Source organism: Choloepus didactylus, chromosome X (genome assembly GCF_015220235.1).
Source record: "Choloepus didactylus isolate mChoDid1 chromosome X, mChoDid1.pri, whole genome shotgun sequence".
Lineage (NCBI taxonomy): Eukaryota > Metazoa > Chordata > Mammalia > Pilosa > Megalonychidae > Choloepus > Choloepus didactylus.
This window is the reverse complement of record NC_051334.1, coordinates 59919810-59933668: the sequence shown is the minus strand read 5'-3', so window position 1 is coordinate 59933668 and position 13859 is coordinate 59919810. Positions and strand designations below refer to the sequence as shown.

General features: G+C 43.0%; 1 protein-coding gene across 3 annotated transcripts in view; it reads right to left on the bottom strand.

The window, feature by feature from the left end:
* Positions 1–13370, bottom strand: part of KLF8 (Kruppel like factor 8) — a 575849-nt gene extending 562479 nt beyond the window's left edge. The window contains exon 1 of one of the 3 annotated variants that reach the window (XM_037821332.1): positions 12859–13370. In XM_037821332.1, the coding sequence (XP_037677260.1) occupies positions 12859–12885 (27 nt within the window). In that variant the 5' untranslated portion in view covers positions 12886–13370. The remainder of the gene's footprint in view (positions 1–12858) is intronic. The other 2 variants (XM_037821337.1, XM_037821333.1) reach the window with 2 other exon arrangements.
* Positions 13371–13859: the final 489 nt, after the last annotated feature.

Sequence of the window (13859 nt, the reverse complement as noted above, 5' to 3'; positions counted from 1 at the left end):
GGCACAATAATGGAGATTAAAAACACACTGGGGCATACAACAGCATATGTGAACAGACAGAAGAAAGAATAACAGAACTAAAAAACAGAGCAATCTAAATCATACAGTAAAAAGAACAGATGGAGAAAAGAATAGAAAAAATTGAACAGAGTTTCAAGGGCTTGAGAGACAGCATGAAGCATACAAACACAAAACTTACGGTTGTCCCAGAAAGAGAAGAGAAGGGAAAAGGGGCATGTTCTGGTTTGCTAATGCTGCCAGAATGCAAAACACCAGAAATGGATTGCCTTTAAGAAGGGGGCTTAATTTGGTTACACAGTTACAGTCTTAAGGCCATAAAGTGTCCAAGGTAATGCATCAACAATTGGGTACCTTCACTGGAGGATGGCCAATGGCATCCAGAAAACCTCTGTTAGCTGGGAAGGCACGTGGCAGGCATCTGCTCCAAGTTCTGGTTTCAAAATGGCTTTCTCCCAGGATGTTCCTCTCTAGGCCACAGCTTCTCTTCAAAATGTCACTCTCAGTTGCCCTTGGAGCGTTTGTCCTCTCTCAGCTTCTCTGGAGCAAGAGTCTGCTTTCAACAGCCATCTTCAGACTGTCTCTCATCTGCAGCTACTCTCTCAGCTTCTGTGCATTTTTCAAATTGTCTCTTTTGGCTGTAGCAAGCTTGCTCCTTCTGTCTGGGCTTTTATAGGCTCCAGTGAACTAATCAAGGCCCACACTGAATGGGTGGGGCCACACCTCCATGGAAATTATCTAATCAGAGTTATCACCTACAGTTGGGTGGGTCACATCTCCACGGAAACACTCAAAGAATTCAATCTAGTCAACACTAATACACCTGCCCACACAAGAATGCATCAAAGTTAATGGCATTTTGAGGGACATAATACATCAAAACCAGCACATTCCACCCCCTCGACTCGAAAATGACATGATCTTTCCATTTACAAAATACATTCATCCCATCACAATATCACAAAAACTTAAATTATTTCAATAACAATAGTTAACTACAAGATCCCATTAAATCAGTTACAGGCATGGTTTGTCCTAAGGCATAATTCCCATCTAGCTGTATACCTGTGAAACTTAGACCAAGTTATGTGCTTCCAATATACAAAGGAGGGACATTCATAGGATAAACACTCCCATTGCCATAAGGAGAAACTGAAAGGAAAACAGGGTTTAAGGGACCAATACAGTTCCTAAAACCCACAGGACAAATTCCATTAGGTTTCAAAATCTGAGAGTCATTTACAGAATGACATCATACCCTTGGAGCTTGAGAAAGTGGGAGTCCAACCCTTTCCAAAGGCTTTTGTGGCAGCCCTTTTCTCTCCAAATGCTGGAATGAGTACTCCAAATGCTGGAGTACAATTGCTCCACACATTGAGGAGACCACCTTTTTGGACCCACCCTCTTCAAATATCAGGGCAGCACCAGGATTCTCTTCCATCTCCAGGGCACATGCTCAACCCCTTCAGAACAGTGGGGTGGCAGCCAGGCTCTCCCCAGTCCCTTGGGAATGTGCTCCACCCTCTTTGAGGCCTGAGGTAGCAACACCTTTCCTGAACATCAAGGTGGAAGGCCCACCCTCAACCTCTGGGGAAAACTCACTCTTTCAATGCATGTGGGCCACTCCCCTCTACCAGCCCGAGACCTCTTGACTCCAGACCTCAACCTCCATGGCTCTGTCTTTGAAGAGATTTTTCCTTCAGTATGTTCCTTGTCTGTCTCCTCCAGTCCAGACCAGCAGCAGTGCCATCTATAAAGACCTCACAAAAATTCTGTTGGCTTCACATGAAGCACACAGGGGTCAAAGCCATCAAACAATAGGACTTTCCACAAATCCTCTCTGGATAACTCCATCTCCAATCCTGGCTTGTACTGGAATGGCAGTCAGGTTCCATGTTTGGTTAAATCCCCACGTTGGGCTGTAGCTTCTGGGGTTCCATCCCCTGGAAGCCCGGAATTTTCCAAACCATCAGTTTCTGGTTTCTTTGAACCTAAAAGTTGAGTTCTAAGTTTATCTCTCTCTGCTCGCATTTTACTAAAAGCTGCAAGGAGAAGCCATGCTATATCTAAAACTTATAGTTTCAAAATTTCATCACCCAAGTATACCAGCTCGTCACTTTCAAATTCTGTCCATCTGACACCAGGACTCAATTTTTGCCAAATTCTCTGCCACTTTAAAACAATGATCACCTTTCTTTCAGTTTGCAACATCACATTCATCATTTCTGCTCAAGGCCTCATCAGAAGTATCTTTAGAGTCCATATTTCCACAAACATTCCCTTCAAAGCAGTTTAGGCCTTTTCTATCAAGCTCCTCGTAATTCTTCCAGAATCTTCCCCTTATCCATTTAAAAAGCTGTTCCAACATGTTTGGTATTTGCAAACACAGCGGCACCAGCACCCCACTTCTGGTATCAAAATCTGTTCCAGTTTGCTAATGCTGCCAGAATGCAAACACCAAAAATGGACTGGCTTTTATAAAGGGGTTTATCTGGTTACACAGTTACAGTCTTAAGGTCATAAAGTGTCCAAGGTAATGCATCAACAATCAGGTACCTTCACTAGAGGGTGGCCAATGGCATCCAGAAAACCTCTGTTAGCTGGGAAGGCACACGGCTGGCATCTGCTCCAAGTTCTGGTTTCAAAATGGCTTTCTCCCAGGATGTTCCTCTCTAGGCCACAGCTTCTCTTCAAAATGTCAGTCTCAGTTGCCCTTGGGGTATTTGTCCTCTCTTAGCTTCTCTGGAGCAAGTGTCTGCTTTCATCAGCCATCTTCAAACTGTCTCTCATCTGCAGCTACTCTCTCAGCTTCTGTACATTCTTCAAAGTGTCCCTCTTGGTTGTAGCAAGCTCACTCCTGTCTGAGCTTTTATAGGGCTCCAGTGAACTAATCAAGGCCCACCTCCATGGAAATTATCTAATCAGAGTTATCACATACAGTTCGATGGGTCACACCTCCATGGAAACAATCAAAGAATTACAATCTAATCAACACTAATACATCTGCCCACACAAGGTTGCATCAAAGTTAATGGCATTTTGGGGGACATAATACATCCAAACCAGCACAGGGCAGAAAGAATATTTGGAGAAATAATGGCCAAAAATTTCCCAACTCTTATGAAAGACATTAGTATACATGTCCAAGAAGTGCCACATACTCCAAACAGAATAAACCCTAATAGACCTACTCTGAGACACATACTAATCAGACTGTCAAATGCCAAAGGTAAAGAGAGAATTCAGAAAGCAACAAAAGAAAGCAATTCATCACATGCAAGGGATCCTCAATAAGATTAAATTCTGATTTCTCACCTGAAACCATGGAGACAAGAAGGCAATGGCATGATATATTTAAAGTACTAAAAGATAAAAACTGCCAACTAAAAATTCTTTATTTGGAAATACTGTCCTTCAAAAATGGGGGAGAGATTGAAATATTCACAGCTAAACAGAAACTGAGAGAGCTCATCAACAAAAGACCTTTCTGCAAGAATTACTAAAAGAAGTGCTTCAGGTTGAAAGGAAGACAGGAGAACATGGCTTGGGGTATTGTGAAGAAGTGAAGATGTTCAATAGAGAGAACTGTGATGGTTAGGTTTATGTGTCAAATTGGTCAGGTGATGGTGCCCAAGAGTCTGATCAAACAAGCACTGGCCTAATTGTTACTGCAAGGACATTTGTGGCTGGTTAATAAACCAGAAGGCTGGTTTATTAAATCATCAATTGACTTCATCTATGGCTGATTACATCAATGAAGAGTGTGTCTTCTGCAGTGAGAGAATTCAATCAGCTGGATTTAATCCAATCAGTTGAAGACTTTTAAGGAAGAAAAGAGAGAACCTTCATTTCTTCTTTGGCTACCAGCATCTCCTGAGGAGTTCATCAAACACCTTGGAGTTGCCAGTTTGCTTCCTGCACTACAAAATTTGAACTCATGCATCCTGCCCTACAGAATTTGGACCCATGCATCCCCACAGTTGCATGAGAGACACTTTTATAAAATCTTCTCAATTTCTGTGTCCCAATTTCTTTAACTGAACAATGGAGAAAATAATCATATCTATCTCATAGGACTGCTGTGGGCATTATATGGATTGATACATATGAAGTGCTCAGTAGAGAGTAGGCCCTCAAAAAATGTTAGCAATATGAGGTAGGGGTGGTCGGATGGGGAGAACCAAAAGGGAGGAAGAAATTGAAGAACATAAGAGAAAAGGAAGATAACTGATAGAACAACTCAGAAGGCACAGGAGACAATGGATCTTCTTTTACTGAATAGCTGTGTAACCTTGGGTAAGGTACCTTACTCCCCTGTGCCTCAGTTTCCTCTTCTGTAAAATGGAAATGATAATAGTGCCAACCTCACAAGGTTGTCGTGAGGATTAAATGAAAATATGTATGAAATGCAAAGAGTGTGTGCCATATACTCCAATCCAGAGACTATAAATTCTGAGGTGAAGGAGGGATAGTAGGGAGAGATTCTGATATGGGATAGGAGCAGGCATTTGTCTCCCCACCTTTCAGACAGAGTACAGTAATCCTCTATTACCGATAGGAATGTGTTATATCCCTTAGGTGTGTTGGGACCAGAAAAATGTTGCGAACCATTGCTCTAACCTCTAAGGCAGTGGTTCTCAAACTTAAGTTTGTAACAGTGTCATCTGTAGGATTTGTTAAATTACAGATTTCTGGACCCCACCCCCAGAATTTCTGAATCAGAATATTTAGGATGGTATCTGAGAATGTGAATTTCTAAAATGTTCCCAGGTGATGCTGATGCTGCTGCTAGTCCAGGAACATACTCTGAGAACTACTGCTCTAAGTCAGTGGTTCTCAACCTTGGCTGCATATAAGAATCATCTGAGGTGCTCTTAAAACATTCTGATGCCCAGGTTGTGCCCTTATCAATTATATCAGAATCTCTGAGGATGGACTAAGGTATTAGTATTTTTTTAATCTCCCCAAGTGATTCCAGTGTGTGGCCAACATTGGGAATTACTGTTTATATTAGTTGCTAGGGCTGCCATAACAAATTACCACAAACAGTATTGCTTAAAACAACAGAAATCTTTTCTTTCACAGTTTTGGAGGCTAGAAGTCCAAAATCAAGGCATTGGCAGGACCATATTCCCTCTGAAGGTTCTAGGGAAGAATCCTTACTTGCCTCATCCGAGGTTCTAGTGTTTGTCAGCAATTCTTGGCATCCCTTGTCTTGTAGCAGCATAAATCCAATCTCTACCTCAATCTTCACATTACCATCTTCCTTCTTTGTGTGTCTCTATGTGTAAATCTCCTCTCCTTTTTCTTAAAGACAGTAGTCATTGGATTTGGGGCCCACCCTAATCCAGTATGATCTCATCTTAACTTGACTATATCTGCAAAGACCCTATTTCCAAATAAGGTCAAATTCACACCTACTGGGGGCTAAGACTTCCATATACCTTTTGTGGGGAGACAACTCAACCCACAACATTGCTGTAAGGGGAAGCACTAATTCTCAAACTTCCCACACATACCCAACATACTCGTCCCCTATCCCTAAGGGAAAGCTGCACTGACAAGTGAAAATTTCAAGGCCAGAAATGGGTGGAACTTTCAATATGTGAAGTGGAGGGACTAAAAAATGTTTGTGTGACTTGTTCTTTTTCTTGTCACAATGTCCTCTTTGGATTTCTTTGGCCTTTCTTTCTCTCTTATCTCCTCAATTTCCTCTAGCTCGTCTCTCCTTCTGAGTTCCTCAAGGCTAATGAGGTGTCTGAGCTTACATCTCCCACTAGGAAGAACTTGAAAAGGACAGTGAATAGCTAAGAAGAAATCATGTGTGCCAGAAAGACTGCAAGTTAAAACAAAAAATTTCCAAGCAAGTAATTTTCACAATTTTATGATAGAGTAAACAATGCTACAAAACCTTGTGATATTTTCTTAAAGAGGTAAGAATTTTTCTATGCTAATAAATTTATTGTTGTGAATTTCAAAATTAAAGTACGGTAGGGACTTTGCATTTAAGTAGTTTCAAATGCATTTGAAACCTTCAGATAGTTATGTTATAAACCAATGGTTAGTACGAAATTCAATGATGTTTTATTTTGGCATGAACAACCTGGGAATAACCTTACATACCAAGTTTTTTTTTCAAGGAGCATAGTATTTAAAACATCAAGGCGGAGAAAACTAAGATGGCGGCTAGGTGAGACAGGGCAAAAAAACATCTCCGTGAAAAACACTAGATAAAAACCAGAAAGCAACCCAGAATGCCGGTTACAGCAATGCGCCAGCTGCACGAGGTCTGCTAGTTCCACAGGGGCCGTATGCTTGGTGAAATCGGGAGTCTGCATTCTGAAACGAGTGAGTAAGCTGGCTGGAAGACCCGCAGCCGCGCAGCGGTCTGGGGAAGCCAGGGTTTGGCATTTGGAGACCGACTGGCTCTTTAAAAAAAAAAAAAAAAAAAAAGAAGGAAAAACCCAGGAGCGGCTGCAGTTGCGATAGTGGGAACCATGCAGTAAAACACAGCAAGAGGGGGCTGGGCCGGCCTCTCAGTGTCTGGCCTGGAAGATAGCCCGCTGCAGATACCCTCGGGGCCGGGGGAATGGAGGGGAGAGCTAGAAGCAGAAAGAAACCCAGCGGCTAGCAGCTGGCTCCCCGGAGGGCTGAATAAACTCCTGCCCGGGGCCATGCCCACAGTCCAGAGCCCCGCCAGTTGTCCCGGAGCTAGGAAGGAGGAACTGTGCGAGGAGGGGGGTGTTGAGACGCCCCGTTCGGCCATCTTTGCATCAGGCTGAAAGCGCCCCTGCACAGCCCGGCGGCCCAGGGCTTCCCTTGAGGGACGGCAGGCACTGGTGACGTAGCACGGCATTCCCTTGGCAGAGGTCCTGGAGGATTGCAGCTGGGTGGGGGGGACCCGCTTGGAGAACCCAGGGATACTACGCCAAGTCCAGTGGTTTGTGGGACAGCGAGAGAGAGGGTCTGAGGCTGAAATGAAATGAAGGCTTAGACTCTTGCGGCGGCCTTGAATCTCCAGGAACCTGGGGGATTTGAATACTAAAGCTGTCCTTCCTCCCTGGCCACCCATACACACGCCCCACATTCAGGGCGGACGGCTCCAGCAACACACCCAAACTGAGTTCTCCAACTGAACCCCACAAGAATCATTTCCCCACACACCACAGGGACAAGGTGGAGAACTGACTTGAGGGGTACAGGTGACTCACAGACGCCATCTGCTGGTTAGTTAGGGAAAGTATATGCCACCAAACTGTGTTTCTGAAAAATTAGATAGGTATTTTTTTTACAACTTGAAAGAACCCTATCAAGCAAAGCAAATGCCAAGAGGCCAAAAACAACAGAAAATTTTAAAGCATATGATAAAACCAGACGATATGGAGAATCCAACTCCAAACACACAAATCAAGATCTCAGAAGAGACATAGTACCTCGCACAATTAATCAAAGAACTACAATCAAGGAACGAAAACATGGCAAAGGATTTAAAGGACATCAAGAAGGCCATGGCCCAGGATATAAATGACATAAAGAAGACCCTAGAAGAGCATAAAGAAGACATTGCAAGAGTAAATAAAAAAATAGAAGATCTTATGGAAATAAAAGAAACTGTTGGCCAAATTAAAAAGACTCTGGATATTCACAATACAAGACTAGAGGAAGCTGAACAATGTCTCAGTGTCCTAGAAGTCCTCAGAACAGAAAATGAAAGAACAAAAGAAAGAATGGAGGAAAAAATTGAAAAAATCGAAATGGATCTCAGGGATATGATAGATAAAATAAAACGTCCAAACTTAAGACTCATTGGTATCCCAGAAGGGGAAGAGAAGGGTAAAGGTCTAGAAAGAGTATTCAAAGAAATTGTTGGGGAAAACTTCCCCAGCATTCTACACAATATAAATACACAAATCATAAATGCCCAGCGAACTCCAAATAGAATAAATCCAAATAAACCCACTCCGAGACATATTCTGATCAGACTCTCAAATACTGAAGAGAAGGAGCAAGTTCTGAAAGCAGCAAGAGAAAAGCAATCCACCACATACAAAGGAAACAACATAAGACTAAGTTGTGACTACTCATTGGCCACCATGGAGGCAAGAAGGCAGTGGCATAACATATTTAAAATTCTGAGAGAGAAAAATTTCCAACCAAGAATACTTTATCCAGCAAAACTCTCCTTCAAATTTGAGGGAGAGCTTAAATTTTTCACAGACAAATGCTGAGAGAGTTTGCCAACAAAAGACCTGCCCTACTTCAGATACTAGAGGGAGCCCTACCAACAGAGAAACAAAGAAAGGAGAAAGAGATATAGAGAATTTTAACAGACATATATAGTACCTTACATCCCAAATCACCAGGACACTCATTTTTCTCTAGTGATCACGGATCTTTCTCCAGAAGGGACCATAAGCTGGGACATAAAACAAGCCTCAAGAAATTTAAAAAAAAAAAAATTGAGTATACTCAAAGCACATTCTCCGGCCACAATGGAATACAAATAGAAGTCAATAATTTTTGAACTGTGGCTCCACTATTTACTTCCTACATGTTATAAAATACACAAACTCTAATGACAAATCAGTGGTTTTGAACTCAATGTAAAATATGTAATTTTAGACAACTATATAAAGGTGGGGGAATGAGGAGTATAGGAACATAGTTTATGTGTCCTATTGAAGTGAAGGTGGTATCAAAGAAAAACAAGATTGTTATGGATTTAAGAGGCTAATTTTAAGCCCCACAGTAAACACAAAGAAATTATCAGAGAATATATCCATAGAGATGAAAAGTAGAGTATGGGTTAAGAGAAATGGGGGAAGGGGCAATGGGGAGCTAGGAAATGAGTGTAGGGTTGCTGTTTGAGGTGAAGGGAAATTTCTAGTAATGGATGGTGGGAAAGAGCATTACAACATCCTAAATGTGATTAATCCCACTAATGGAAGGCTAGGGAGGGGGTGGAATGGGAAGATTTAAGCTGTATATATGTTTCCACAGCTGAAAAAAAAAAGACAGTCTAAATAGATGACAATTGAATGCCAAGGATGAACCTGGATGGGATTGGAGGATGGAGGACAGGTGGCTCAAAGGGACACAGTTGAGACATAAGGAAAAGGAAATATAGAATGTAAGCTTTGTATCATTGTTGAATCTCTTGTACTTCTTAGCTGCGCTTAATGGGATTGCATAAAAGAATGTTCTTGTTCATGGGAATTGTATATGTGAATTATAGTGTTTGTTCAAGGATGTGTGCAGCTAGCTCTCATATGTTCAGAAGACAGAGCAATAGATGATGGATGATAGATAGGGAGGGAGGTAGGGAGGGAAGGAAAGAAATAGCGATGTGACAGCATGTTAAAGTTGGTGGATTGAGCTATCGGGGGAGGGGGGTCAGGGTATGATGGAATTCTGTGTATGGGGTTAATATTGTTTTTGCAACTGTTCCTATAACTTTGAATTTATTTCAAAATAAAAAAATAAAAATTAAAAAAAAATCTGAAAAAAAACATCAAGGCATAATCTATCTTGATTGTGTTAAGATGAATAATTCATGATTCATTCTCTTTGCTGGAGAAGAATTCTATATAATATGATTATCAATTATTTTCTTTAAAAACGACTTCTATCTCACTCAGGATAAAAGTCAAAATCTTTTCAAGGTCCTACATGATCTGGGCCCCTGCTATCTCTCTGACCTCATGCCCTACCACTCTCCCTCCAGGACTCCAGTGATACTGGTCTTGCTATCCCGTGAACACACTAAGCCTTTGCTCTTGCTATCTCCTCTTTCTAGAATATCCTTCCCTCAGGTATTCTCCATGGTTGGCTCCCTCCCTTCATTCAGATGTATTCTTAAATATCACATCACTGGCTCTCCTTGACTACTCTATATCAACTAGATCTCTTCAATCCCACATGCTTTATCTCCTTTTTCCTACTTTATCCCCATCTGACATATAGCCCTACTGCTTATTGTCTGTCCCCTCCACCAACACCACCCCCACTCAACTGTAATATAAGCTCTGAAAGGGCATGGCTTTCTTCAATGCTATATATCCCCCAGAGTCTTGTGCAGTGATGGTACACACTAGACTCTCAATATGCACTTGTTGAATGAATGAATATCATAAAACATAATATAATTACATATTGATATCTTTATCTGCCACAGCCCCCTACCCTTGAAGGCTGAGAAAAATTAGGAAGGAACTCAGACTACAGGGGGAAGCTGTTCAAGCTGTTTTAGTCTAGGGAAAAACAGCTTAGCCCACCAGGTCCAGGCATTGCGGCAGGGGATACAGGGGTCAAAACTACAACTAGTAAAATACAGAGAGAGGGAACACAATGTGCTCTTTCTGCAACAATCCCTTGTGATACCCTTTTGCCTCAACACAGATGGAAATTCTCCACAATCCCAGGAAGCAGAATGACTGACACCAAACAATTCAACATGCTCTGAGGCAGCCGCTCAAAGCCTTTGAAGAAAATTTTCTATTGCTTGCGTAGAGTCCTCGTTAGTGGGTTCACATGACCTGCCATTATCATAGGAAGAAGGTGAGCATATTTCAGCAGCAGTATTTTATGAGAGCTAAGAACTGCCTAGTTTCCATATTCTGCAACTAGAAACTATTCCAAAGAAAAACAAATCAACATGAACACAAAGGGACAATCATATGTTACAATGGAATCACGGCAGCCCCTAACATATTCCACACATACCAAACTCAAGGAGCCAGCTATAGAACCAGCACATAATTCTTTCCCCACCCTCCAGGCAAGGATGTGGATAATATAGTTCAGTGGATGTGGCATGTGCAAGTGGCTCTTGGCTCTGGGACAAGACTGTACACCCACTGACAAAAGCAACCAGGAGAGTTCCAGCAGAATTTATGTTTTCGTTGGTTTTTAGAAGCTCATAGGTAGAGACTTTAGGAAGTAAGAACCCTGTGTGAGGCTTGTTAATACATTTCTTCTTGATCCGAATCCAGTGGACTCAATGACAAAGCCATTCAGAATAAGGTCGTTTTGAGATTGGCAAATCATCTAAGAGGGGGTTTGTATGGAGGGAGATGCTTTGGCTAAATGTTACCTAGGAACCTAAAACTGACACATGCCCTTGACAAGAGTTGGCGCTGGGGATGCAATGAAATCCAGCACATTAAAAAAAGGAGGGGGGCTCAGTGGCTTGCATTTAATCCCCGAGACAGCTGAACTGGAAAATTGAAGAGCACTGGGAGCTGTGGCATTCCACTGACCAAACAGAAACATTCAGAGTGAACTTCTAATCCAAAAAATTCAAACATCACGTTTTCATCTCTTTCACCTGTAGGATATCATTAGTTTCCAGGCATGGTTCTGTCACCATCCCTAAGCAAAAACATGAGAGAGAAAAACATGGAAGAGATGTCACTGGTCAGTTTGAGGCCTTCTAACAAGTCTCTGCCACACCCACTCTTCTTTTTTTAACAGGAGAAGGGAGCTGGTGAAGACTCCACTCCACGAATCTTCCCAACTGGACACAGACATAGGAATGACAAATCAGCCAAAGTGCCCCCCTCCTCCCCGCATGGCCATCTTTACTGGGGTTCCTATCTTTTCCAGCTGTATCTTTGTATTACCTGGGCTTAGGCATATGCCTTGTAATGAAAGAAAGACAATAAGCAAGAACTGCTCAGGTGTGACTATGGTTCATTAATTTTCTTTTGGTATGGTAGGAGTATATTGGAAGGAATGAAGTTATTTCAGGATATTTGTTTTTTCCCATTGTTTTGCTTCATTTTGTTTGGAATTTTTTGTATTGATAAATAAAGTAATTTTATTTTTAAATTAACTTTATCAATAAATAAATAATATAAAGTAACTTTAAAAATTAAAAAAAAGAACTAATGCCATTCTATATGACAGAGCTTGGATTGGGCCTTTCACATGACAGATGCTTGGAAAATGCTGGAATCAAATTCAACATTTGTCTCTATATCCTGGGCAGAAATCCTGGGCACAATCTTTAAGAAAGGAGTCAGTGACACCACTCAGCACGGCCTTGACATATTACACACACCACCCAGCCACACAAACAACCTCAGGCAATGAACTGACATTGTAGAATTAATGAATTGGTTTCAAGTCATCTGCACTATCATGGCACCTCTCAAGAAATGGAAAATGGAAATTTGCCCATTCAGCTAAAACTCCAGGGCCAATTGACTTTGCAGTTACATAATGTCGAATTTGGCAACAGTACACTTCTTGAGAATCAGCTGGACATTAGAACCAAGTTTGGAGGCTGTTCTGAGGGAGAAAAAGCTGTCCTCTCCATACAACTTCCCCCAACACACACACGTGGCGTCATAGTAAGGCGAAACACTCATCCTTCTCAAAATTGACTTCCCATTCAAAATACAGACTTCCTTCAGTTGCACTAGTGTACTGTCCCTTTAAGAAGCTAGTCAAGATGGAGCCCTCCCAGCTGACTGCTAGAAGCTTCAAGTAACCAGATATGGATGTTGGAACGTGAAAAATGAAGAACGTCAGGAGGGGGAAGTGCAGGCTCTAATGCCAGGAGAAGGAGACTTTCTAATCATTCAGTCGTTCAACTCTGAGTGCGCCCGCAAGTGGCGGCCCCTCTAGGTTCTGAAGTACCACCCCTCCTTCCCTCCCCTTCCTCCCCTGCTTACCCCACCCCACCCTGCTCCACCCTCCAGATACTCCTTGAAAGAATCTTCTTCTGTAAGGTGGCTCCTTCGCCACCCAGCGGAGACCCCAGTGAGGGTGACAAAAGGAATGCGGGGAGGAGGGGGGAGAGAGAGCTGTCGGTTAGGCAAAAGGAAAGGGACTTACTTTCGGATTCTGCGCCTCCGAAGGCATCTTCTCCTCCCAGCCCCGGGCCTGGGCCGATGGGGCGGGGCCGGGGTTAAGCTGGCCGACTCGAGGTCCTCGCTCCCTCGGACTACAAACCTAGTTCATTGGGAATTTAGGAGGAATGCACACCGACCAAGGCCGGTATATACTCGATTTTAATTATCTCAAGAGAAAACAGAAGGGCGTGAGAGAGCGGGAGTGGTGGTGAGCTCTAAAGCCCTCCCTGTCCTCCCTTTCTGGCTAGCTTCTCCCGCCCTGCCTTAGAGATATCAGTAGCAACGGTTTTCTTTTTTCTTCCTTTTGGTTTCTCCCAGCTGCTTGTCCCAGACCCCACCCAGCGGCTCCACCCCATTCACTGCTACACATTCTGTCAATCACCGGCCCCTTTAAAGCTGCATCACACAACTTGGGTTTTCGCCCCGCTTAGGCGGGCGGACAGAATCGCTGAACTCCTGATCCTTTCCAACAATGTCCCCCACCTTTCTGCTGTGTTTTGGAAGCTGAAGTTACTTGCTAGGGACGGCCTCCCCTCCCCCTCTGACCCGAGGTTTGCACAATCGGCTCCACCCAATCTCCTTCCGGCCTAGCCCCACCCACCCCACCTCTTTACTTTGTTTGTGGTAAAAGTGGTTCCCTAGTTTGTCAGGTTTCCAAGAAAGTTCCAGCAGCGCCCTCCTTGTCGCTGCTCACGACCATGCAGTTTTTGGACTGAAATGGCTACAACAGCTCTCCTGTTCCTTGGGCCTCTCAGTTGTGCCTGGCCCGGGATACTCAGTGTTCTCTTTCATTTATGTGGGTCTCCAGATACCTGAATAGAAGCAAGGGTGGGGAGGGGGTGGCAGGAATTCCCGGAAATCTAACGTGTTCCATGCCTCTAACTCACTCAAAACAGCAGTCCCACACTGTTGCTCCACTCCACACTTAAGACAGCTCAAAGTCAGAGATGATGGGTCCTGAGGTCTCCATCCCACAGGCATAAG